The sequence below is a fragment of the Leopardus geoffroyi genome, chromosome B1 (assembly GCF_018350155.1).
Source record: "Leopardus geoffroyi isolate Oge1 chromosome B1, O.geoffroyi_Oge1_pat1.0, whole genome shotgun sequence".
NCBI classification, from domain to species: domain Eukaryota; kingdom Metazoa; phylum Chordata; class Mammalia; order Carnivora; family Felidae; genus Leopardus; species Leopardus geoffroyi.
The window spans coordinates 128,038,730-128,066,719 of record NC_059327.1 but is presented as its reverse complement, the minus strand read 5'-3'; the positions used below and the strand labels follow the sequence as shown (position 1 = coordinate 128,066,719).

At 34.5% G+C, this 27,990-nt stretch overlaps 1 protein-coding gene across 3 annotated transcripts in view; it reads left to right on the top strand.

Moving 5' to 3' along the window:
* Positions 1-27,990, top strand: part of GRID2 (glutamate ionotropic receptor delta type subunit 2) — a 1,475,947-nt gene that overhangs the window by 744,233 nt on the left and 703,724 nt on the right. For all 3 annotated transcript variants that reach the window (XM_045472791.1, XM_045472773.1, XM_045472783.1), the window contains exon 3: positions 20,359-20,643. In XM_045472791.1, the coding sequence (XP_045328747.1) occupies positions 20,359-20,643 (285 nt within the window). The remainder of the gene's footprint in view (positions 1-20,358; positions 20,644-27,990) is intronic.

The window sequence follows — 27,990 nt, the reverse complement described above, 5'->3', positions numbered from 1 at the left end:
TGGGTGCCTCCATCAGTTGAGCATCCAACTCTTGATTTTGGCTCAGGTTATGATCTCACACTTAGTGAGATCAAGCCCTGAGTGGGGCTCCACAATGCCAGTGGAGAGCATGTTTGGGATTCTCTTTCTCCCTTTCTCTCTGCTCGTCCTCTGCTTGTGCTCTTTCTGTCTTTCTCTCTCAAAATAAATAAAAATAAATATAAATAAAATAAAATAAAATAAAATAAAATAAAATAAATCCTACCTTCAATTTGACAGTATAATTAGATAATGTGTCAAATTAGTGGTGGGAATTGGAGTGATTATTTTCTTTTCACGTTTTGTATTTACCAAAATTAAACAAAGGGAAGGAGGTAAAAAAGAGGAAGCTACATAATCTACCAATTATGGATGAAACTATCCTTGGAACCATACACAGACATAAGGATATAATATATTTCTGGCTACAAGCTGAAGATAGCAGTTGGTATATTTACCAAAGATCATGATTAGGGATAAATATAAGATTGCCAGTAGGTATACTCCCTCTGATGTAAGCACAATCAAAACACAAACGTCACATATCTTCTTTGATTCTAATTCCTCCAGACATTTTACTCATTGTTCTAATCACTTCATTCATATTCTTCAGAGTGCAACTGTAGTCTGTCAAAGTCACTTCAGGATCAAAAAGAGAGACTATGTATTTTTTTTTTTTAATAAAAAATGTATTTCCATCATGAATATTTTAAAATAAACCTTTAGGTAGTTTCAGAGTCAATTTAACATTTTTGTATTCTTTCAAGAAAAAACACCCAGCCTTGACTCTATAAAAATATTTTCCTGGGGCAGTTGGGTGGCTCAGTCTGTTTCTCATCAGACTATAGATTTCGGCTCAGGTCATGATGTCACCATTCATGAAATCAAGCCCTGAGTAGAGCTCTGTGCTGACAGCTCAGAGCCTGCTTGAGATTCTCTCTCTCCCTTTCTCTCTCTGCCTCTGTCTCTCAAAATAAATAAATAGACTTTAAAAAACAAAATTGAAAAAAATATTTTTATTATTGGGGTACCTGGGTGGCTCAGTCAGTTAAGCGTCTGACTCTTGGTATAAGCTCAGGTCATGACTCATGATTTTTGGGATCCAGCCCTGCATTGGAGTCTATGCTGATAGCCCAGAGCCTACTTGGGATTCTCTCTCCCTCTCTCTCTCTGTCCCTCCCCTGCTTGTGCACATGCATGCTCTCTGTCTCAAAATAAACTTAAAAAATATATATATTTCCCTTATTCAGAAACAGAGGCCATTTCCATATCAGTGCTATGTATTAATAGAGTGGTTGTTTCTGACTTACTTTATCTACATGGAGATCACCACTATCTTTAAAAGGGCATATTAAAATTCCATGTAACGATCAATGAAACAGGTCACTGGGAAAGAGTTTATCCTAATACAACATTATCAATCATGTTGAAGACATTACTATTCAAAATGAACAAACCCAGTGTTACTGTAGTGAGATAACTGCATTGTGTCTTATCTGTCAGCAGTGATATTTTGGCATTTTGATATTCCTTTCACTTTGAAAAAGAGAAGTTCTATTTCATGACAGGAGAAATTGAAAAAAAAATAACACTACAATAAAATTCAATATGTGAGAGGAATTTGCAGTTTGGAATTATGATGGTCTCATTTTAACCTTAAGTAAGCGAGATTAGCACCAAGCAGTATGTTTTTTTTTTTCCACTCACATCTGATAATTAATATTTTAAACCAAGAATTCTGTTACAGTGCATAAGTTGACCCACTTTAGCCAATCCTTAACGAATATTCCATAGGGAATTTTATGCAGGAGATATATACTTGATAACAATCAAGTTTTACAATAAACTTTAAGATTATTTACTCAGGACAGCTAATCTGAAATTTCTCTTAACTCCTTGCGAACAAATCTAATTTTCTACCCACTTAGACAACTCAAATACTAATATATTCAAGTGTATAGAGTGAAACATACAAGAATGATCTTGATTGATGCTTACAATAAGCTAGTGGTTTTCCATTATGAAGACAGTTGTGAAAATTGCAGATGATAGTTGTTCATTGTTCTAAAAAGTACTTCCCTGTTTGAAAATAAATACAATTTTATATAGTTTTGCATTTCTGAAACCAATAACTATCTTCTAATATCTGCAATAACAGCTTGCAGTTTTCAAATACTTTACTGTTTCCAAGATTAATGCCTATAAATATGTATTAGTACCTCCATTTTCCAGATGAATAAACTGAGACTTGCTTATTTTATTTTGGAAGTTAAATACCCAGGCTGCCTTTTTCCCTTTTGTAAAATCTTTAAATGTAAGAATCATATTTTATTCACTGAAGTCCATAGTATAGCTTATTACAAAAGTAATATGTGTATGCCTACTATATAACATATATATAATTTGTGACATATACATATATAGCATATATTTAACATATTATACAGAACAGTATACATTGTATAATAGTATAATATGATAACTCTATTATAATATTAAAATAATATAATACTACCTATTCACATATTTTTCTTCCTGTATTTTTCCCATCAATGCTTATAGAGAATAAAGTCAAAATTACATTTTTCTATGTAAATCTTTTCTGTGCATTTCTCTTTTCTACCTTGGAATAGTAATATAAGATGCCACCAGAATGTTTTGGGATTTGGAAATGTATACAAATCTCATAATTTTATAAATTATAGTAATATTATAATTTTTAAAAAGTAAGCTGATTTTATACCAGCATTCACTAGCTTCTTGCTGAAGCTTATGCTAGTTAAATTCAAGAGCTCCAAACACTGGAATTGTTACATTTTTCTTCCCATACCAAACTGCATTTGCCCATGCTCTTCCTTCCAAGTCCAGTATCCCTGACGACAAACACAGAACCTGGATTGAGATTGAGGCTACATTGGTTTGATCAAGGTAGAAGGCACCCTGGAGAATTACTAATTAAAGATTGGGTTTACCCAGACTTCCAGATCTTTCTTCTCTGAACCAAAGGTTTACATCTAAAGCTTGAAAGGGAGTGAAATCAATACCATTTTCTAGTCATTTTCTGTATTCCTAAGTCTTTGGTGTCATTCTTCTAAATACAGTAGCAAGCATTTAAAGGCATTTCATTTTAATGATTTACCTAAATTTGTATTTGGGCTAGTTATCATTGTTTTAAGAATTTCTATAATGAATCAATTGGAGAATAAGCTTATTCCAAGTTGATTTTGTTATTTATTTTATTGTAGATTTAGTAAATGATTCCATTCCTTACTAGCATAGATTATTTAATACAAAATTAAAAGGGGGCGATATAGGAAAGATAAATTTGACAATTTTTTAAAAGATATTTTGAGAGAATAATAGTAAATTTTATTTGCATTTTTAACTTAACCAATAAGTGGAGAAAGAACCCAATGAATTCTCGGAATCATGAGAGAATCTGAAACTAGTTTCAAAATAGGTGACGGGGATTAAGGAATGTACTTGTTATGATGATCACCGGGTGTTGTATGAAGTGTTGAATCACTATAATGTACACCTGAAACTAATATTACACCATATGTTTACTCACTTGAATTTCAATAAAAACTTTAAAAAAAAAGATGTTACTTGGAAAAATAAATAAAATAAAAATAAAATAAAATAAATAAATAAATAAAATAATAAAACAAGAGGATATATTTAAAGAAGATCTCATTTAGGGGCTCCTGGGTGGCTCAGTTGGTCAAGCATCTGACTCTTGGTTTCAGCTCAGGTCATGATCTCACAGCCCATGAGACAGAGCCCTGTGGGTTCTACACTGACAGAGCGGACCCTATTTGGGAATTCTCTCTCTGTCTGTGCCTCTCTCTCTCAAAAATGTATAAAACCTAAAGAAGAAGATCTTATTTAAGTTCTGATAAAAAAAAAAAAAAAAACAGCTGTCATTGTGGCGCATTGATATTGTTTTCTTTTTAGTGCAATCACACTGTCTTAGCAAGATGTTTCAGGGACATACGCGGTTTGTACAAGTTTATTTACTTGCAGTGAGAGAACATTTCAAGCTGATAGCTTTAATTATTTTAGCTGATTCCTGTGATTGCATTTATGGAAGGGCCAAAAGAGGTGACTTACTGTCTGTGGTTAATCACTCCCAGGCATAACTTACATGTAGCTTTGAGGCATGCGCAGCTCGAAAAACTAGTTTGATCTCCTTCAGAAAATGCAAGTAAAAGAAGACATGTGAGAAATAGAAGATATGAACATATTGAGAAGAGTTAAAAACCTAAAATTCATAACTATAGCTTGAGAGGCAAGAAGTAACTTTTATTGAACTCATAATTTTCTTGAATTACATAAGCACCAAACACAGATTTGTACATAATAGATATTCAGCAGTCATTTGTTGCATGAATAGTGGTTCAAAATTTCCGCTACTACCTTAACAATTCATTTTCCTTCTGTTCTTTAAGCTCCTGTCTAGCTGTATCCCATCTGCCTACTGAATGTACTGGTAGAGAGCTTCGCTTCCTGAAGCTTATTCGCTTAAAAATTCAAATTTAGAAACACTGGATTACATTTATTGAGCACTCCCTGTGTATTAGGCATTGCCCTAAGATGTGTTAATTCATTTAGTTCTTATGATAGTCCTCAGTGGTGTATATTAGTATCATTTCCTCTTTAGTAGTAAGGAAATAAGACCCATACAGGTTAAATAACTTTCCTGAAGTCGTATGCTAAAAGCACGGGAACTGGGATGAAAGCCCAGGCATCCAGTTGCAGAGCACACACATTGAATCAAGGTACTAGGGTTTAGATTTCATTCTGTCCTAAATATCTTTGAAATGGTATTTGTTCTTCCTCACTCTCTTCTTGCTCTCTCCCTCTCTTTTTCCCTCCCTCCCTCTGTTCCTCTCTCTCTTTATATTATAGACTCTATAGAAAATCAACATGCAGTGGTACCAAGATATGGCAGAAGAGTAACATAGTAACTTGACTACATTTGTTTTATCTCATTACTATTAAATCTTTACTCAGTAAACAGGCCAATATCTGAAGAGGATGAGAGTGATTGTAATCACCACTCTAGGGTAAACATGTATCTGGAAAAATTGTTACTTAATCAACAGTTCTCTCTGCCTGACACATAAATGACTACTCTTCTATGCGATTTCTAATTCCTAATACTCTCTAAAATTTCTCCTCTTAAGCTAACAATATGTCAAGCCCTTCTCTGATTGCTGCACTATAAAATGAACTATTCTCAATGAGGAGTCTGGGAATCTAGCGATAGTATACATGTTTTGAAATTAAAGTTCCATTAGTTGTGCAGCGATCTCTTTTGCTGAGTTACTTATGGAAGCCCTGTTTCAGCTCAACCTGAAAATAAGAGCAAGATTGTCTCACAGTCAGAATACCCTTTCCAGAATACTCACTTTCCAGAATACCCTTCTCCCTCCACCTCAGTTATCAAAATCAAACTCTCCTTTATGATCTACTTTATTTTTGTTTCATCAGATATTACTTAAGCATGGATTCCGTGCCAATAAACATATATTTTTAAAATGGTAACCTTTTTAAGGGAATTAAGTGTGAATGTGCTTCTTTGGCAAAAAATTCTTGAAATACTTCAGGCCAGATTGATCCACATTTAAATGTGTGCCTTATTTAAATTTAATGATATTTGCATATGTAGTCATTTTTTCTTTTAAATAAATATCTTGACTATATTTGATTAATATTGAGTTACTTAGACTAAGTCAACTGTAAGCTGCTAAAGAGTGTGGACACCTTGTACCACACTGTTTTTGTATTCCTTTGGGCATGTCCTTAGTAGTTGATTGAGTCACTAATTATAGAGCTTAATCTCTAAATGATTATAAACATTGGCAATCCATGACCTCAAACTATACTTCAGGATGATCTAAGTGAAAGGGTAGAGTCATGTGAATAAGGGCAATACAAATCACAATATAGCATAACTTTGCTGTTGAAAAGGGACTTTTGCATACATGTTTTCATTTGCGATTAGCAAAAGCTGTATGAGGCAAATAGGGTATAATGATCACTGTTTACTTCATAGGTATTTGTGGTGGTAAAAAAGAGATAAGAAAGGCTTTGAAATGAAATCCTTAAAATTAGGGAACATATCACTATGTTATTACTACTGGGGATAAAACATTTCTTTGCAACCGAAGCATCTAACTCTCATTAAAACAATTTTCATGGATATCATTTATAGGAAGAGTTCGGGATGGCATGACATAGAAGGTGCTGTGAATTATAAAATGTTGCAGTGTTTCACCAAAAGAAATAGGGAAGAAAATGTTACCATAAGAAATGCTGTTTCTAGAGATTGCTTCTTTGATAGTAATCCATATGAATACTAATTTCTTTGTCTTGTGTCTTACCAATAAAAAGGAAAACTATCAGTATTCAGAAATTATGTTAAAGTTTTCCTTTTTCTCCATGGGGGGGGGGGTTGCTGGAGATGGGAGAAAAGGCATTAAACTTAGTGAGATAGATATATATGTATATGTATATGTATATGTATGTATATGTATATGTATTTGTATATGTATATCTATATCTATATCTATATCTATATCTATATCTATATCTATATCTATATCTGTATCTATCTATATCTATCTATCTATATGGCACATTAGAAGAAAATGTTTCATTCCAAATAAATAAACTTTCCTTTGAAAGGGCCATAAACCCTTACACAGTGAAAAAGAAAAATCCAAAATTCTCGGACATTTTAAAACAGGTATATTGTAAGTAAAGTCCATCATACTTTTTTTCATTGTAAATTTGAAAAAGTACACTAATTCACCAGTAGCACCCAGCTCACATGGAAACAGGAAAATAAAAATGTCCTTATAATGAATCAAACCAGAGGCATATAAAGCCATCTTAAAAACGTAGAAAACCTATTTCTATTTCTAGGCCAAAATGTAACCAATTAAGTTAGAATGTGCCAACTAGACAAGAGACTGGTCAATAATAGAAACAAGAAGAGAGAAGGAAATGTTGGTATGGTGTCTCCCAGGAAACCATCCAGTCTAATAACCTCCTTTAATACATGAAGAAACTGAAACCCAAAGAGAAAAAGTGATTCTTGCCCAAGGCCCAACAATGATTCATATCTGAACCAAGACTAGAAATCAGGATTCCTCATATACAACCTAGGTCTCTATTATAAGACAACACATTTCCCCATGCTTTTCCTCTGAAAGAAGCAGTATCAAAAGCAGGAGTAGGGGAGGCTTGGTTGGTTGGGGGTTTGGGGGGTCATTTTTTTCTTTTCCATGCCGGTGTCAATGGTTGGAAGATTGCTGTGTTAGCCTAGTGTTCCAATTTTATATCTTCCCTTGGAAGAAACATTATCTTCATATGTTTAAGTGAATTGTTTACAAAGAGAATTAGTGTCAGAGATTTAAATACAGGTTTTTTCAACAGCTTGCGTAGTTTGCTTTAAAAACCAGAAGAGAAATGAGTCCACGTGACTTATGCTGTACTTTTCAGGAATTATCTCCTTTCACTTCATAATTGCTGCTAGCAGTGGCCCAGCTAACTATTAAATAGTGTTTTTGACCTTATGCACTGTTCCATAGCTCTGTAAAGTATGTAGAGAATTTTTTTCCCCAGAAATAGAAATGCTTCTGATACTATGTTGAAAGGCATTATTAGTGAAATTAGAATATAATAACAAACTGCAGATGGTAAAAGATTACTTCCTGGCAAAGAATAAATCCAAGTGCATTTTATGCTAAGTGAAATGTGATTATCCATAAATTGTGATAGTGGTGATCGATTCACAAATGGATAACTGTGATCTAGCTTCTGCTGCCAACCATATGTCTTAATCAGATCAAAATTAAATCACAGATTAAAGATTGAGAAAAAAATTAAATTATCTTACAATGAATTGGAATATACTACATTAGAAAATCATATGAATTTTCATGGTTGCTGTAATAAATCATAGAAATAGCCATTTTAGCTCATGTAAAAACTAAAGTGAATGCTTTTGCTTAGTTTAAAATTATCTAAAACATACATAGTATTAAAAGATTATTTTGATCAAATAAAAATCAGATATTTTTAAATGAATATTTACAGACTAAAGAGGTAACACTACATTTGATATATTACTACCAGAAAAGCATCCCTGAAAAATATTGTTTCTGAAGATAAATTAAATGTTCTAATTTATTACATATTATGTTATGTTTATGCTTTTAAGAAATATTTACTGAGTTCTGAGTTTTAAAAAATGTACAACATCTCTACTTTAATGGAGCTTATATATGTATGCTAGTCCTATCACAAAGGAGTATCAGTATTTCTAACCAGTGCCCATAGGAAATGCTAAAATACTTTCGTTTTGAAGGACTGATTCTTTTCACTTTGCCCATCTTACTATTGTCAACACCATTTTGGATTCTTCTTTATCCACAGGAGTAAATGGTTTCTGTGAAACAAGCACACTTTGAGCAATGTTAAAGTGAACTACTAAGGCCAAAAGACCATTTGTAGTGCACCTAAGCTATGTTATACCATGTCCTGCTTTGGAGATAGACTGCGGCTACAATGTTTATTCAATTATCCACTTATTCAGTGTATATTCATTGAATGCCTGCAATAGACCAGTCTCTGTTCTGTTTTGGGTATAAAGCATTGAATGAAACAGACAAAATTCCTGCTCTGATGTTGTTTGTATTTTAGTAGGGAAGAAAGACTAAAATTATAGAAACAAACAGATACATAAAGTATAGTCAGAGAATGATAAATTTGGAAGAAAAGATAAGTAGGTCATGAGATAAGAAGTAGCAGAGATGCTGTTGGAGAGAGAGTCTACAAGAGCTGAAACCTTGCGTGACGGAATGGGATGAAGGGATATATGGGTTAAAAACACCCAGGCAGAAGAAATACAGAGAAAAGAGGCTGCATGGAAAAACAAGACCAATATGGCTAAAGTAAACTGAGCAAGGCTGAGGGTGATAGTTTACAGCAGAATTATGGCCAGGCAGGAGCTTATAGAGGGTCTATCAGCATGGTAAAAAAGTTCCCATGAAGAGTGATTTCTCTTCTTATGTATATGCCCAAATGACATTGCTGCCAAGAAATAAAATATTAGGAAACTAAATAAAATTATTCATGGTGATGTTCAGAAACAGAGCACTGGAGAAGACAGTGTTTAATCCAGAAGTCTGGCATGTAAACAGTTAATTACAATGTGGTTGGCACTTACAGAATGTTATAGGAATGATCAAGGAGTGGCTGGACATCCAGCTCTGCTTGAGATGTGAAAAGGTGCAAAGAACGTTGTTCCACCCTAAAGATGAGGGGAGGGAAGCTAAACAATCATCAAAATCATGATTTTTTTCATGCCACATCATTTCTCAAAGTAAACAAGGAAACCAAAGTTTGAGGGGAGTTCCTTCAATGACAAGCAAAACACAGAAACACTCTGGCCTTTCACAAAATACAGGAGAAAGAGTTTACTACCCTCCACACAGACTGGAGGGAATCACTTAGATTTTTTTATGAAGTTATAAGGGCCAAGTGTGAGTTACTGTGCTTGTTTAGAATAGCTGGGGATCCCAGACACAAGGGGGAATTCATACTCATTTGTGAGCTATTGCCATGGACCTCCATTGAGTGCTCATAAGAACATTGGGGTCAGCATGATATCAGATAGAGTTCCCCTCAGTGGTGTAGGAGTGCTGCAGGCTAGCTGCCTGGCTATAGGGGACCAGGCACAATACCTCACCCACATAGCCAGCCTTTATCATGTACAAAGTAAAAATCTTAAGGTGCTGAGGAAAGGGCAAAAAAACCCTCTTACCAATGGGGTGCTTGCTAAGAGCCATTGCTGCTGGTGAATAGGTCAAAACAGAAGCCTCTACCCCTCTATCAACAAACATCTTGGGTCCAGGATCTTTTACAGATATCAAGCAGAGGTGTGCTCATTCAGGGAAGCAGAAAACTCTCTCCTGACCCACCATGAAAAAGATAAAAGGTAGTGTTGAGCTATCATAGACATGAGGGGCAGCAACATTGGGCAAGACCCATGCACACAAGGTCTGCCTGAGATGGAGGCCGAGGTTGGCCCAGACCCACAAAGACCTACTGTTGAGTAACCTAGCAGTCTACCCTGGGGCCTGGGTCCGGGACACACAGGGATTTCCACTGTGGTATGTCTGGGAAGGAGCGGATGAAAGCTAAAGGAGGAGCAGGAACACTGAAGAAAATCTGACTACACAGGCCCCATTCTAAATACAAAGTATTAGCAACCTGCTGCTAGAAGAATGTGAAGCTCATTGTTCCTTGCACATAGTGATGACAACAACAACAACAACAAAATGCATATCCAGATCAACTCCTGACTGGATTCACTCACCCACACACTAACAGCCTGTTTGGAAGAGAAATGTCCCAATATGTCATATTTACCTCAATGTGATAAAAATAGACTGAACTATATCCCAATGTTGGAACTATCAAACAAAAACTAGAAAAATATGGTTAAATATACCTGTTGAAAAGGTGAATAACATAAATGAAAAGCACCTGGGTAGCTCAGGCAGTTATGCGGCCAGCTTGGGCTCAGGTCATGATCTCATGGTTCATGAGTTCAAGCCCTGCATCGGGTTCTGTTCTCACAGCTAAGAGCCTGGAGCCTGCTTCAGATTCTCTCTCTCTCTCTCTCTCTCTCTCTCTCTCTCTCTGTCTGCCTCTCCCCCACTCTCTCTCTCTCTCTCTCTCTGCCTCTCCCCCACTCACAGTCTCTCTCTCTCTCTCTCTCTCTCTCTCTCTTTCAGAAACGAAATAAAACATTAAAAAAATTTTTAAAGAGTAGACTACTAAAGTACATAAAGGGAAATTTATAGGACTAAATGCTTATATTAGAAAAAAATATAAAGGTCTAACATTGATAATCACAGCTTCTGCCTTAAAAAAAGAGTGAACTAAACCTAAATTAAGCAGAAGACAGGAAATTACAAAGAGCAAAGTCGAAATCAATGGAATACGAAACAAAAAAGCAATAACAAAAGTCAATGAAACCAAGAGCTGTTTCTTTGAGAAAGTTAATAAAATTGATAAACCTGTAGCCAGACTGATTAGGAACAAGAGATGATACAAATTACCAGTATCAAGCATGAGAGAGGCAACATCATTACAGATTCTACAGATATTAAAAGAATTACAAGGGATATTCAAGAACACCTGTATACCAATAAATTTGGCAATTTAGATGCAAAGGCAAACTCCTTGGAAGATACAAACTACCAAAGTTCACTGAAAAGAATTTAAATACACTAAATATCCCTGCTTCAATTTATAAAATTGATTTTATAGTTAAACATCTTCTCACAACTGAAACTCCACTCCCTAAAAGTCTTACTGGTGAGTTCTACCAAAGACTTAAGGGAGAAATAACACTATTTATATGCAAACTCTTCCAGAAAACTGAATAAATGTGAGCACATTCCAACTTATCTAATGAAGCTAGCCTTACCTTTGCTAGGATGGTTTAGCATTTATAAATCAATTAATTAATTTTTGGCATGAGAAAAAAACAAGAAAAAAAATCCGTGTGACCATTTCAATAGATGCAGAACACTTTTGACAATAAATCCACTGTCCCTCCCTGACGAAAACTCAAGGCGAACTAGGAATAGAAGGGAACTTTCTTGACTTCATAAAGAACTTGGTCCAAAAAAATGTACAGATTAGGTCATATCTAATTGTCGAAGATTGAATGTTTTCCCTCTAAGATCAGGGTCAAAGGCAGGGTGACTGCTCTTACCATGCCTGCCCAGCATTGCACTAAACTAGCCAGTGCCATAAGGTGTGGAAAGTCATACAGATTGGAAAGGGAGAAGTGCAACTGCCATTTTTTTTAAAATATATGATTGTTTATGTAGAACATCCTCTAGAATCTACAAAAATGGAAACTAGAACTAGCAAGCATGTTTAATAAGATTTCAAATACAAAATCAATATTCAAGATCTGATGTATTTTCTATATTGTAGCAATAAAAATTGGAAATTAAATATCATTAACAATAGAATATAGATATGTAAATATTTAGCAATAAATATGACAAAATAAGTGCAAAATCTAATTTCACTGAGTACTATAAAACATTGCTTAGAAAATTTTAAAGAGACTGTGTTAAATAAAGATACATATCACACTCATAAGTCAGAAGAGGCAGTATTCTTAAGATGTCAAAAATAAATATTTTGGAATACTACCTGGCAATGAGAAAGAATGAAATCTGGCCATTTGCAGCAACATGGATGGAACTGGAGGGTATTATGCTAAGTGAAATAAGTCATACAGAGAAAGACAGATACCATATGTTTTCACTCATATGTGGATCTTGAGAAACTTAACAGAAGACCATGGGGAAGAGGGAAGGAAAAAAAAAGTTACAGAGAGGGGGAGAGCTAAACCATAAGAGACTCTTAAGGACTGAGAACAAACTGAGGGTTGATGGGTGTGGGTGAGGGGGGAAAGTGGGTGATGGGCATGGAGGAGGGCACCTGTTGGGATGAGCACTGGGTGTTGTATGGAAAACAATTGGACAATAAGTTATATTTTAAAAAATAAATAAATACTTTGTATAAATGCCTAGGCTGCTGAAAAAATAATATATAGCATGGTGGTAGGGGAGTGTGTGGAATGGCAGGAAATGTGAGGGCAAGGGATAAGAGTTGGAGGTAGGGAGGAAAATGTAGATTGGGGCTAGGACATTAAGGATTTTGTATGCCATGTGGAGGGTTTGGGCTTATTTCTAGTAGAAGTTGGAAGTTATTAATAGTTTTATCTGTTTTCAACTTTTAATTTTGGAGTAGTTTTAGATTTATAGAACAATGGTAAAAATAACAGTTTCCTTATACTCCTCATCCCACTTCTCCTAATATTAACATCTTACATAACCATAGTACAGTTATTGAGCACACTCAGTTAACATCAGTACAATATTATTAACCGAACTACAGACCTTATTCAAAACTCACCAGCTTTCATCAACAATGGTTGTGTGTTTGTTTTTTCTGTTCCAGGATCTTATGTGGGATCCCATATTGCATGTACCTGTCATTTTTCTTTGGTTCCACCATTCTGTAATAGTTTCTCAGTTTTTTCATTGATCGCCTTTAATGCACAGAAATAACATAATGAGAAGTTTTAAAAATAGATATCCTTATTTACAATGAAGAATATTGGGGGAAGTTTAAGCTGGGGGCTGTGAAATCATAGGAGCTTGGAGACAGTTTCAGTAATTGAGTTAGTGGTGATATAGATTGAACCAAAGATGGACAGTGACTATTTCAAGAAGAGAATAGTTTTGAGAAATATACAGGAGGTAGAATTAACAATATGGGTCAACCATAGTTGATGTGAAGGAGTATGGGGTATGAGAGAGGGGAAATAATTGAAGATGACTTCTGATTTTTGGCTCTGATATTCTAGAAAAGTGGCAATAACTGCAAAAGCAATATAAGATATTATTTTTTTGTCATTTTCTGTCTTCCTCTTACACAAACATAAACACACAGTTCTTCATACCTTGTTACCATGATCTTATTCCTATTCTTATAAGATATACTTTGCTGGAATACATTAAATATTCTGTTACTTATCTTGAAATAATCAGTTCTAATTCCAGGATGTGCCATATTATAAAAGAATAATAATTTTAATAACTAAAATTTCCACAAAATGGTGGAAAAAATCTGAAGACAAACATACAGTATGATATGGATTATCACTCTCTTCACAATGTTTAATCCTCACTCTTGGCAGCTGAGATTATGGAGATAAAGATCAAATTTTACCTGTATCAACCGAAGATAATATTCTACACTTATCTGGCTTCTTAAAGTGTTATTGCTGTATCTTTCATCAGCTGATGATCAGCTACAGGGTAGAGGATGAGGAAGATGTCGTTTTAGATGAACTGATCATCTTATAAGTCTGTAGGCTGTGAGAAGAAGGCCTTTTTAAACATGGTATGAAGCCAACTATTTCTGGCAGTAAAAGACTGATAAATTTGATGTAATAATTTTAAAACTTATAAAGAGCTGTATAAATTATGCATAAATTTAAAAAGCAAGAAGAATAAAGACACTTATTTACTGTATAAATAACAGATGAAGGGTTGATACTGAAAATACATAAAGCTCTCCTTCAAATAAACACAAGACAAACAACCCAGTCAGAGTCCACATTGCTTGCCTGTCCTCTGTCCTCACCTTGCTCCACTCGCTAGCATGGTCTCTGCATTTCAGCTACCTGGCCCTTCTTTCTTCTTCTCAAGTATCCCATAGTTTTTCTGCCACGGAATCTTTGCACATTATATTTCTTCTTTTTGGAAGTATTTTTCTTACACTTTTTCATGAAGGTAACTTCCCTTCACTTAATTAGTTCCTGCTTATTACCCTTCAGGTTTCCACTGCAGATTCACTTCTGCATAAAAGGCTTTCCCAACTCACAGTCTAGGAAAATGCTTTTGAGCTATCAGCATAAGGTCCCTTTTTTGGCCTGGCAATTACTCAGTACGTCATTGTACGTTCATTTGAATATGTTCTGTCTTTCCCATTGGCCTGTTCTTGATTACCTTGCATCCTAAAATATCTGGCGCTTGCCTAGTATAGTATGTATATTTTATATTTGTAACATATAGATATATATGTACATACATAAGCGTGTTCATTACAGAATTGTTAATAACATTAAAAGGGAGGAGATTAGGGGCAGCTGGGTGGCTCAGTTGGTTGAACACCCTATTTCAGCTTAGGTCATGATCTCACAGTTCATGAGTTTGAGCCCCACATCAGGCTCTGTGCTGACAGCTCAGAGCCTGGAGCTTGCTTCAGATTCTGTGTCTCCCTTGCTCCCTGCCCCTCCCCCACTCATGCTCTGTCTCTCTCTCTCTGTCTCTGTCTCTCTCTCTCAAAAATAAATAAACATTAAAAATTTAAAAACAAAGAGAGGAGACTAATCCAAATTTCCGTAAATAGAAGACTATGAAAATATGTAATTGGAAAGTTGTAAGCATCATAAAATCTGTGTTCTAAGACTGTCGCAACTACTTATTGGAAATGCAAGAATGAGCTTCAATTTAATGTCACATGAATGAAAATAAAAATTTTATCCATATATAGCCACATCCTGATAAAGTAATAAATGCAAATGAAAACATTTTATAAATTCCAAACAACTGTACAAAGATAAAGAAATGTTTGGTTATTATTTATATCATTTTTATCACATCATTGTTAGTGGAACCAATTTAGGGATGGATTGAGAGTACACCCAATATTTTGTAGGTTCTTCTTAATAGCTTTTTTCACCATTGTTGAAATTTTATGTATATATTCTTTCTATTTGGAATAGAAACTATACAGAATTGTTGCCTTAATCCGAAAACCAAAGAGAGAGAGAGAGAAAAAAAAAAAAGAATGGTATCAAAATTATTATTATTCCTTTCTCTTTTACATCTAAGAGACTGAAATTTCCTGGATGATTGCTGAAAATCATGTTTGCAAAGAATGCTAAATGTCTGGATAGGCTGAAAGTGCCTTGTGTTACTATATTCTCACAAGTATGGAAGCAAACGTCATGTGCCTTTTGGCAAACAAAAAAAAATTTGAGGAGAAAGCAATTATCAATACTGGACTTGTGATTCATTAATAAATTAAATAAGAAAAAAAGTTAAATTAAATTCAGCTTTTGTAGAAACAATCAAATCTTTCTTATCTGCAATGGAAGCCTACCTTATTTTGTTAATTATGAGTTCACTAATTATAAAATTCAATATTGATTAGTGATTTTTTTCAAGAAAAATAATCCATCATATTAAATGTATTGATCAACTTTAAAATATGCCCTGACTTCAGACAATGGTAAAATATAGAAGCTACATACATTTTAAAATTGTAGAAATATGGTACATTGTATCTGAACTGGAGGAACTTGAAAGAATGAAATTCATTCTAAGAATAAACTTCTTAGTTTATTATTGGGAATAAAATGAAGATACGGATCACTTTTGGGGCACAATGATTCTTATTAACTGCACGTATCTTCTTTCGCTGTACTTCACCCCCATTTGCAAATTAACAGAATTAGAAAAATAGGAAAATTCCACTCCCCAGTTACAGTCATATTGTCAGCAGTGTTATTGGGAAAAAGGTAAAAGAAAACCAACAAATATTAGATGTTCTCCAACAATCACATCAAAGAGTAGTTACAACCCACCAGACTCATGTTTTACAGAAAGGATTACACATCAGAACTCCTGAGATGATACATCATAATGCAAATACATTAGCCTGTAATGAATAAAGTAGAACTTCTAGGAGTGGATATGTGTATTTTTTTAAATCTCCACTTTGAATTCTGACACAGGGGAGATCTTACAAACACTATGGTGAATAGACTGGGAGATCTTTGAGAATGGAATCTGCCTATGCATTCTCTTATCTCCAGAGAAGTCCTGGCTCATGTTTAAAGTTGGTAAATGTGTGTTGAAGAATAAATATATGAATGGAGTGTGCTAAAGTCCTTATGTGATTTAAAATCACTGGAAGAGGTTATAAAATTCCCCAGTATAAATTGAGGCAATTTGGTCAATATACATAAGTTAGAAAATACATCATAAGGAATAAAGAAAGATGGTGTTATCCAAAAATATTTCACTGAGTTCTCCTTGAGGTAACTGATTTCAAGGCCCTATATAGATTTTACTTTTAATCCCATTTTACTTAATAAGAAAAATAAGACTCAAACTGATTAGTTTCAGAGATAAAAAAAAAAAATCATTTAGAATATCATAAAGAATATCATTTAGGGGCGCCTGGGTGGCGCAGTCGGTTAAGCGTCCGACTTCAGCCAGGTCACGATCTCACGGTCCGTGAGTTCGAGCCCCGCGTCGGGCTCTGGGCTGATGGCTCAGAGCCTGGAGCCTGTTTCCGATTCTGTGTCTCCCTCTCTCTCTGCCCCTCCTCCGTTCATGCTCTGTCTCTCTCTGTCCCAAAAATAAATAAACGTTGAAAAAAAAAAATTAAAAAAAAAAAAAAAGAATATCATTTAACTTAAATTTATACATTTATACAGAGAACTTCATTTTTATAACTGCTGAGTGACCCGAAAGGGTGAAAGTGTTTTTAATTCCAGTTATTAAAACAAGGAAGGAAGGAAGGAAGGAAGGAAGAGGGGTGGAGGAAGGAGGAAGGAAGGATTTTAATTTATTTTTTATGCTAGCATTTATATAGGACTCTATGAATGGTCACTCTCCAAAGCAAATAAATTCTGTCTTATTCAACCAACATTTTATATTGACAAAATGGATGTCAAATATAGCCTTGATAGGTTGCATTGTAGGCCCATTCTCTTATGTACCCAACCATGGTTGTGTTTTGACTCAACCAGCTTCAGTTTCTTTTAGATGTGTGGACTGTTCCTTCCCTCTTTAGTGGATCAACCTATTTTTGCCAAATGTTGGCAGTAGATAGTCTCCAATTAAGCTTTTCCCTATGGAAATCTATGTCTATCTTTCCTTTGTCAAGCAAAATTTTAAGGGTACCAATATCATTTGCTTGCTATGGTGAAAAGCATATTAGACATTGAGTTAGAGACCTGGGACTTATATTTTTTTAAGGGAGTGGTGTATGCTTTCTTGACAACTGTGAACAATAGAGGGTTTCATATTATAAGTGGGATGCATGTCTAAGACTTCCAGGCTGCTGCTCTCCCAGTCTCTTCCTTGAGAAAATTAACGCAATGATTTTGGTACTCTTTCTTGCTAAGTCTCAAAATCTTTCTCAAAATAGAGTTCCAGGATGCCAGCTTACCAACCAGTCATAATTGGCATAGCAGTTAAAGCTGATTTTGTTCTCAAATATAATTTATTTATTTGAGAGAGAGAGAGACAGAGGGTGAACAGGGGAGGGGCAGAGAGAGAGGGAGACATGGACTCTGAAGCAGGCTCAGAGACTGCTCTGATAGCTCAGAGCCCGACACAAGACTTGAACTCATGAACTGTGAGGTCATGATCTGAGCCCAACCTGGCCACTTAACTGACTGAGTCACCCAGGCGTCCCTTGTGTGGCTTTTATTGCAAATTCTGATGATTCCGGTTTTTATTTTATAGGGAATTTTTAGTTATTCTTGCTTATATGTGTAGTAGGATGGATAATACCAAATGATAAATAATCTGAAAATAACACATTTGCATGTATAATAATAACAACTGTTTCTAATACTTGATTAGTTTGTGTTGTTACTAACAGAGGTTAATAGGAAGTAACATAGTTGGTTTAAGGAAATCACAGAGTATATACTAAAACAAATTTATATGCTAAATAATGATTTATATATGACTTCAAAGCTTTATTTCTAAATAATGAAGATTAAAAGAGACAATTTTCATATTTGACAAATGTAATGCTTAAACTGAATTTTTTATCTCAACTTCTGTAATATGTAACTTTATAACTTTTGTGATAGATCAATCAATAGTGGCCTTATTTCCTATAATAATGAAACAAACTTCTGACCAATGTTTATGCCTAAATCCATTGGAAGCGTAACTATAAATTCATATAGCTTTTATAAATGTTGAATTCACAAACGTGAGTAGGTTCTATCATTTTTACTGAAACTTCAATCTCAATCTGTTATGGTCTAAGAAACATTCATCCCTGATGCTATCTTTCAGACTTATTTGAAATTATATTACCTGTCTTATGCTTGAAAATAATGTCCCTGCTAATTATTAATTTATTTTGTATGTGCTGATTGGCTTAAAATTAATCATAATTAAATGTATTTGGTGTTTATGTGCATGTCATTAGTATAGTATTTCTAAACTTACACTTTGTCAGCCTTCATTAACTGGACAATTAATTCCATAGAGGTACTTATCATCTATGTTTCAAACACTCTGTAAAACAGATTATAATAATGTGTAAGTATTGAGAATATACCTAGAATGTCTAAAATCTAGAATAATACCTAGACCAATTATAATTACTGACCTTCTCAAATGGAATTTATTTTACCTCGATTCCTCCTGAATTTACTTTTGATTTTATTTCTAATCTCTTGCTCTTAAAGACTAACATATAAGATCTCTCAGATCTCTTAACTCTTAGTAAGACTTATTAAATGAGTTACAAGTTATTAAGGGGTTCCTGGCTGGCTCAGTCAGTAAAGCATCTGACCCTTATTCTCAGGGTTGTTAGTTCAAGCCCCACATTGGGCATAGAGCCTTACTTTAAAAATAAATATATAAAAATTAAAATTTAAATAAAAAATTTTTAAAGCTAAAAAAAAAAAAAAAAGAAAAGAAAAGAAAAACAAAAGAAAAAATTGGGCACCTGGCTGGCTTGGTTAGTAGAACACATGATTCTTGGTCTCGTGATCATGAGTTCGTGCTCCACGTTGGATGTAGAGATTACTTAAAAACAAGAAGTTAAGAGTTATTAACTTTTTTTGCTTTATATGCTGTGTCTTTATATGTGCTTATAATTTATATTTGATCCAGTTTTAAATATTTTTGAAGTAAGCGTATATGCATACACAGTGTAGTTAAAATGAAATTAAAAGAGATCATAAATCATATAGTAGAGATTAGAAATTGTACAGCTAGAAACCAGAATGAAATTTAGTGAATGAAATAATTGCTGAAACTTAGTATTTGATTTGACCAGGAGTTTTCTGACTGTCAAGGAAAAGAACAAAAACATTTTCACTTTTCCAGTGTAATGAGAGACAAAGTGCTATCAAAGCTTTAGGTACCAGAATAGCTCTTTTCTGTGGCCAGAAATTCCATATGTAGGCCTTTCATATTCTTTTTCACTCATTCACCAATTTACATATTATCAGCTTTTTGAAAACCTTGTATTATTTACTCAGTGAGGAATTATCTTTTCCCTGAATTATACATTGATAATTATAAAAGTATAGCTGTCACTAATTTGAGTGCCTATTATGTGAAAGGCAAATAGCAGGCATTGAATTTTCTCCAATCCTAGCAATAATCCTGCAAGATTCATGCTATTTTGCCCCCTTTACAGATGACAAAACTGAGACCAGGAAAAGCTAAATAATTTGTACAAGGTCAAATAGCTAATAAGGGCAGTTTGTTAGCTGAATCCCAATAGCACTTTTTAATTTGAGGATTTCTTCATGGACCTGTTCACTAAAAAAAAAAAAAAAAAAAAAATCCATAGTTGTGTAATAAGTCCATAAATTTTATTCACAGTTATTCCCAAAGGGAAGTTATATGAAACCCAGAGACATTTAAACATTACTGTGATTTCTTACAGCCTGTGAACTTATGAATCAAGGCATCTTGGCCCTGGTCAGCTCCATTGGCTGCACATCGGCAGGTTCCCTCCAGTCTCTGGCAGATGCCATGCATATCCCCCACCTCTTCATACAGCGCTCAACAGCTGGGACCCCGAGGAGTGGCTGTGGACTCACCCGGAGCAACAGGAATGATGACTACACTCTCTCTGTTCGCCCACCTGTCTACTTAAATGACGTTATCCTGAGAGTGGTCACAGAATATGCCTGGCAGAAATTCATCATATTCTATGATAGTGAATACGGTAAGTGATTGGGATTTGCATGAGTTTTGTATGCTGGTATTTGCATGGCAAGCAACTTAATTAAATCTTGAAAAACTTCAAGGAACTTATCCATTGTTATCTGTTTTGTTGTTGTTGTTGTTGTTGTTCTGTCATAATCTTAAAAAATCTAGCAGGAAGAACAAAAAGTTTTCTTAAGGCTTTCAGTTCAGTCATTTATATTAAATCACTTTGAAGTCAAATTAAAAAATACCTCTTCCTAATGCTCAGTTTGTAAATGTTTCTAAACGCAATCTAACTCTAATATATCTTGATTTTTCAAATAATGAGAAGTCATAAAGACAATAATGTCTTTCTCCCTTTACAAAAAACATTTATATCTTTATGTAATAATAAAACACCATTTTGGACAGATCCTGGAACATTGAAAATAAATGCCTGTTTATATTTCTAGGTTCCAAAAAATCCAAAATCTGACACATCTTGCTTACATGCTTACACTCTTTGGAGTCACTGAGACTATATTGCTTTATAGTTCTCATGGCATATTGTCTACAATATGAAATTCCACAAAATGCCCAGTGGTATAAAGACAATTTATAGAACCTCCCAAGATGAAACAAAGCATTTGCACTAAATTTCCTGCAATTCAAGGAGAAGATACTTTGTCTCAGTATTTTTACTTGTGTTACACTAAGAAAAGTAAGTAAAAATGATAGCTATATTTTTTTTCCTGAATGAATGTTTTCTAACTGACTGAACCCAAGGATGTTCAAATGTAGTTTCTCTCCAATTTTTGTCATTAGGGGGAATAGAGATGGATATAATCAAATGAGATAAAGCTAGCAGGTCTTCACGAAGAATATATGTTTGAATCCTGTTTCTTTAGAGATTTGCCTTAAAGAAGAGTCTCGGAAGATTGTCTTCCATTCAGTATGGATGGATCTAGTTTTTATTTTTTTATGTTAAAAAATCAAGACGATTTCACCGTCTATAGCGCAACTTATTTTTTCTTAGCAAATAAATAAATAAACACTTAAAAATAATGGTCTTCTTGTCATCATCTACCCAGAATTGTCAACGATATTGGAGAAGTTAAACAAGAGCAAGCCAGAAAGTGGCATCAATAGAAATGTGCACAAACAGGATGGCAGAAATCTGGAAAGCATCAAATAAAGCTCCTGTGGAGGAAGAGCAAGTGGCAGTTACATTTAGCCCTAAATATTCAAAGGTCTCATGGGGTTTTGGCAGCCAGAGCAGAATTAAACTTGACGGGTAGATTTCAGCCAGAAGTCTATGGCACTCTCTAGAAGCAGACTTGTCTCCAGGACGGAAATCCTTATTTTTGTTGCTTAGTTCATATTATTTAGGGATCACAGAACAAAGACCAAAACTGAAATGAGTAAAATAAACAAAAAGAAAATAAAACATAATTGGCTCATCAGTAAAAGGAAAGATGGGACACAAGTTTGAAATTCCCTGACAGGATTCCTTAGTGGACACAGTAAACTCTACCTCTGGAAACAATATGTTGAGTATGCCTTTGTCAGTTTTTTTCCAGTCAGGTTATCTATTATTTTTATGACCTTTCAAATGGTGTTCTTATGATCTCCGTTCAAGCATAACTTGAAATAATTAATTTTTAAACTGTGAATCTTTCTTGGCACGGGGAGTGGGGGACATTTTTTAGTTAGTCCTGTCAGAATAGTTGAAGAATATAAAGAACAGGAAAGTGATTTCTGATGAAAGTTTTTTACAACATTAAAATGAGATTTTTACTCTCTCATTATAAATATCCATGAGGAAAGAAAATCCCTTGCCATCTTGTTTCCAAGTCCTTACATGGATTACAGTTAGGAAATTCTTATAAGAGAAGACATTTTTATTACTGATAAGGTAAATGTTTTTGAAAATGTACACTAAATTCATAGTCATAGAGAATCGTTTACATACATTTGAAGTCCCTTATTCTCTTTTCCACTATTTTCCTTTGAGTAAATAAGATGGCTATAAATGCAATGTATGACTGAGTCCTCTGTTAGAAGCAGGTTTGTTTTAGAAATAATAATACTAAAAAAAAAAAAAGTATTTTCTTTTACTCTGATGATACACTTGCTTTTGACTTACTTTTTAATTTAATAATTCATGAAAAATCACCCTGCTTGTATCCTTAAAATTATTTCCAGTAATACTCTTGTTTAATAAAAGAAAATTTCACTTTGATAATCACAATAAATCTTGCTGGTAAAGAACTGGGCTAGAGTCCAAAATAAACATCAAGCTATCCAAATACCTTCTACCTTGAAGAGGGCTACATGTATTTACATATCCATTCATCAATGTCATCATTTTAAGTTCAAACATTGGAATTATACTTGACTTTTATCTTGGTTATCAGGAATTGCTTTCATTAAGGAATGGATTAAGCATCATCTGTGGATGAAATAAGTCAGCCTACTGGAGCCAAATGTTATTGAAGATGTATTTTGCTTATAAAAATATACTTGAAAAATAAGAAAAAAAAGAATAGGCTTCTATATCCAGTTAATTAGAGAAACACTTTTTTCAGAAGCAGTTAATTATGATTAAGGGCACAGTATAAAAGGCTACTTTAAATTCCTTAACAAAGAAAATTCAAGTCTTTGATTCTAAGTAAATGGATGAAACCGGAAAAAAAAAATGTGGAAACTTTATTTGAATGGATTGATTCAAGACATTTTTAAAAGGCTTGGAAGAGTTTAGGAAGTGTTGAGCTTTTTAAAAACTGTGTCATTTAAGAACTATTCATTGCTCACTTGCTTAGTGCAATGCAAAATATGAGATAAAAAGTTTTACAGAATGTAGTCTTAGCCTTTAAGAAGCTTACAATTAACAAAAGAGGTAAAATATTTATGACCCTTTTAATCGAGAAAATAGTGTGTTAAGTCTCGTGAATGGTGCAAAGTGAATGCAAATGATGTGTAATGAAGAAGGTGTTGAATTTTTGGTAGCAGTGATCAAAGAAGGCTTTACGGGTGGACTTTAACCTTGAATGTTGCCTCAAAATCCTAGCTAACTTTCACAGTGTATGAGAGACAGTCACTCAAACAGAAAGTGTGAACAAGTATTCCAGCAAGAAAAATATTAAAAATATTATCTCTGAGTGTTTAATTGGCCAGGCCCTAAACTTAAGTATTTTACATTAGCTCATGTAATCTCAAAAGCTCTATGAAGTTGGTAATACTATTATCACACAGGGGGGAAAAACTGAGTAACTTGCTCACAAAACACAACTAAGGTAGTATCTGAGCTGAAATTTAATGAACTATTACCCAAGAATATAATTAATAGGGCTAATCTTACAGAGAGCATTTATTATACCCAGGGTCTATTCCAAGTGCCTTGCATGTATCATCTCATTTAAGCCTCATAGCTGCCCAGCAGCCTGCTGCGGTAGATAATGACGGCGATGGTGATGATGATGATGATTTTTGCAAATGAAAAGAACATCAGGTAACTTGCAAATAAGTCGAGAAGCCTGAATTCAAACAATGATAGTCTCATACGTAGTCCTTGCTTTCAACCATTAAGAGTATTTCGATGCTGTAGAAATAAGGATAAGATTAATTTCTGACAAACTGTAATTTTTTTTTTAAATTACAAAAGAAATACATAGAATCATCGTTATTAAAGAGAGACAATGACATCAAGCCTGCAGATCTTTAACGTATTAGTATCATTCAAGGAAAAAATACTGTATGTCAGTTTGGAAGATTTGGTTATCATAGGAAGTATGGAAACAGGACAGCCATTGGGCCAAAGTAGCTGATTCATCAGCACAAACAGGTACTTGCCTGCAAAATAACCTTCCTTCCTTTCAGATTTGCCAACAAAATGCCAAGTTTATTTGAGAGACCAATACTTCCAGTTGGAAAACTACATTTTTCAGGCTCTCTTACCTCTTGGGGCTGTTATATAATATCGTCAAGAACTACAAGGCATCTGAGATTTTACCCTACTTACAAGCTAACTTGTGTGAGCTTGCATCAATTTCATGGGTACTGGCAGTAAGCACTATACTCCTTTAGCGAGAAAGAGGACTTTAATACTCATAGTGCAGCAGGCAGCATGAGCCTCAAGTTAATGTTGGTTCCTCTTGACCTCATGTCTCACAGGGCTATGTGGAGCCACTCAGGCGGATGCTATACATGAAACAGGCTCATATGACAGCTAAGAAACCCCTGGCTTAGGGAATATGTGTCTTTTATGATGGGCTTCTAAGTAAACATGCTCGGATATGTCCCAAAAAAAGACACTATCTTCATTGTAAATAAACCTGTCTTATCTAGGGAGAGCTGCTCCTATCATAATGCACAATAAGACATGAAACCTATGGAAATTGTCTCCCGAAAATATTCATTCTTTGCTTCTACAACATTGTTGACTTCTGGCAAATTTCCCCCTAAATATGCCAGTCCTAAGACCACTCTGGTTAATCTTACTGACAGGAAATAGGATCAAATCTATTCAATTTGTCTCCTCTGCATTTATTTAAAGGTATTATAAACAAGATTTTAATGAGCAAGATTGATCTCAACTATGCCCCTCAGGGTCCAGGACTTAAATAAATCCCATGAACTGTCAAGACTCTACTCCTCCTTAAATTTCTGCATAAACCATTTTACTTGGCCAGAGGCTTTGATCCAAGTAAATAGGATTTATTTGTGATTGCAAAGAGTCTGCCTGTCTCACAAGGAGAGATTCTGTCATGTATAACTACCATGGCCAGTGGTTTAGGCTGACCTGACTGACTTCTAAGGATGAAGTGGTACCATTGATCACTTCAGTGAAATTTAGGGGAAAAAAAATTCTAATTGGATGGCTCTGATCATAGGGAAAACTACCTGTAGGTATACTTCAGTAACAAGTCCGGTATGGCTCCATATGGCTCCCCCATATTACTAAAAGTAGCCTCACTTTAGAGATATCTCAATAAAGTACTACATTTTCTGCTGCTGGCATTTACTTAAACAAGTTCTCATTGCCACCCCTAATGAGTGACTCATGTCTTCAGGAAGGAGGTAATGTTCATATAAGAACAATAGTTCTGGAAGTGTATATGACATTCCTGGTGTGGGAGTAGGGATGGAGAGATGGAGGTTAGAAAAGAGAGGAAGGAAGTGTTACTTACATTGCTGGGACCCCTGAGTGAGACATACATCAGTAGGGCCTTAATATGACTTCTTGTCAACTAGTAGTTCTGAGTTCTCAATTCATATACAATATTTGAGTCCAGCTCTAGTTTAGGAGGCACAGCCTGAGGGCAGTCAATACATTCTGTCTTTATTGTCTATCTCAAGGGTTAGGAACCTACTATTGGGCCTGAAACTTCTTTTTGTAAAGTTTTATTGGAACACAACATGTTCATTTGTTTACATGTTCTCTATGTCTGCTTTTGAGCTACAATAGCAGAGTTGAGCAGTTGCAATAGAAACAAAACCCAAAAGCCTAAAATACTACAATCTGGCCCTTTTAAGAAATTGTTTACCAATCTCTGTTCTGTGGCATTAAAACTAATATTGAGGATACAAATTAGAAAGTAGGTGCATCTCTGAATCAGGGTAGACTGGAAAAGAACACAAGATAACCTTTCATGATAACACAAATATTCAATATCTTGTTTTTAGTGGTAGTTACAGGGCAATACAATAAATTCTCTTTGAACTACACAGGTAAGGTCTGTTTGTTTTATTGTATGTAAATTATATCTCAACCAAAACTTAGAAGACACACTAATTCATCAGATATTTGAAGAAGAAAAAAGGAAAAAGGGGTAAAAGGAACAGTTTTAAACTAAATAGCGTAACTGAATCATGATCATTTAGAGATTATGGAGTCATAGAAAAAATTCATTTAAAATTGAATGTAGTAGACTCCTAGAACCTGAATTTTATAATAGATCAAAATGACTAGAAGAGCTTTTTAATCATCAGAAAACCTGAGTCCCATCACAGGCTCCTGGAATCAGAATTGTTGCAGGGTGCCTGGGTGGCTCAGTTGATTAGATGTCGGTCATGATCTCATTGCTCATGGGTTCAAGCCCCATATTGGGATTTCTGTTGCCAGCACAGAGTCCACTTCAGATCCTCTGACTACCCCCTCCCAAAAATATATAAACACTAAAAAAAAAAAAAAATTGTTGCAAGGTATGCATCAGCAACATAAGTATTTTAACACTCTCCAGGAGGTTCCAATACTGTCAGCTTTGTTCCTCTAGAAGGCATTTGGAAACAAGAAATTTCAGTAGACCTCTTCCTTCAGCATCTTTGATTCATAGCATTGTTTCCCCTCCCAGAATATTCCAAGGGAGAAAGAACGCATTATATTTTGAAGGAGCCTATTTCACATTTGTACAATGGGTATTTCTAGCTGTCAAAAATTTTTTCTTTATGTGAAACTTAAAACACTAATATTGGACAAAATGATCCATTTTGGATAATATAAAATGAGAATGATTTTGCTGAAAATCATTTATCAATAAGTGAAGAAAATGAATATGCCCCCTGAACCCTTCTTAGTATTCTACTGCATAAGTACCATTTTCAACATGAGCAATTTCCCGATTTCAATGTGTTGTGCTTTTCAAATATTCCACTTTTCTAAATGTCTTTATCCCTATCTATTTTGTTTTTTAATACCTTTGTATATGCTCTGATACATTTATTTATTACACAATATACCAACTGCTATCTTATTGCCTAAGAGAGTGGAATGAAACCTCTCTTTTTAGGAAAACAAAACAAAACAAAACACACACTTGTACTTTGTGGTTTTTAATAATTTCTGTTTTAAAAAAAATTTAATCTTTATCACTTAAAGGTAATTGTATCACTTTTCATTTTCTTCACTTACTGACAAATGTTTTGCAGCAAATTACCCTTCTAATTTTGCATTTCAATTTGCTGAGATTTCAACCAAATCTCCAGGAGGAAGTTTGGTCAATTAGGTGGAATATGATATTAAGGAAGGCTCATTAAAAGCAATTGGTAGTAGTCCAGGGTAGGCTCACTATCAGAGAGATGTATGCAAGGAATTAGTTGAATGCACTAGCCAATGGCTAGATTCCAGAATCAAGGAACTGACAATATACAGAAACCAGAAAGTTATAGAAAGCTATAGAAGTAGGTAGTTCTTAAAGTAGAATAAAAGCAGATATATTGCTTTAATGGGAGGATTCCATTCTGAGAGTATTGATGAGAGAAAAGTTGAATTTCATAGCCGGGAAGACTGAATAGAACTGATTTACCAGAGTGACATATGGAGTGAAATTGAAGGGTGCTTCAGTGAATGAACTACTTGAGTTCCTTAATATCCTTTACCTAAAACAAT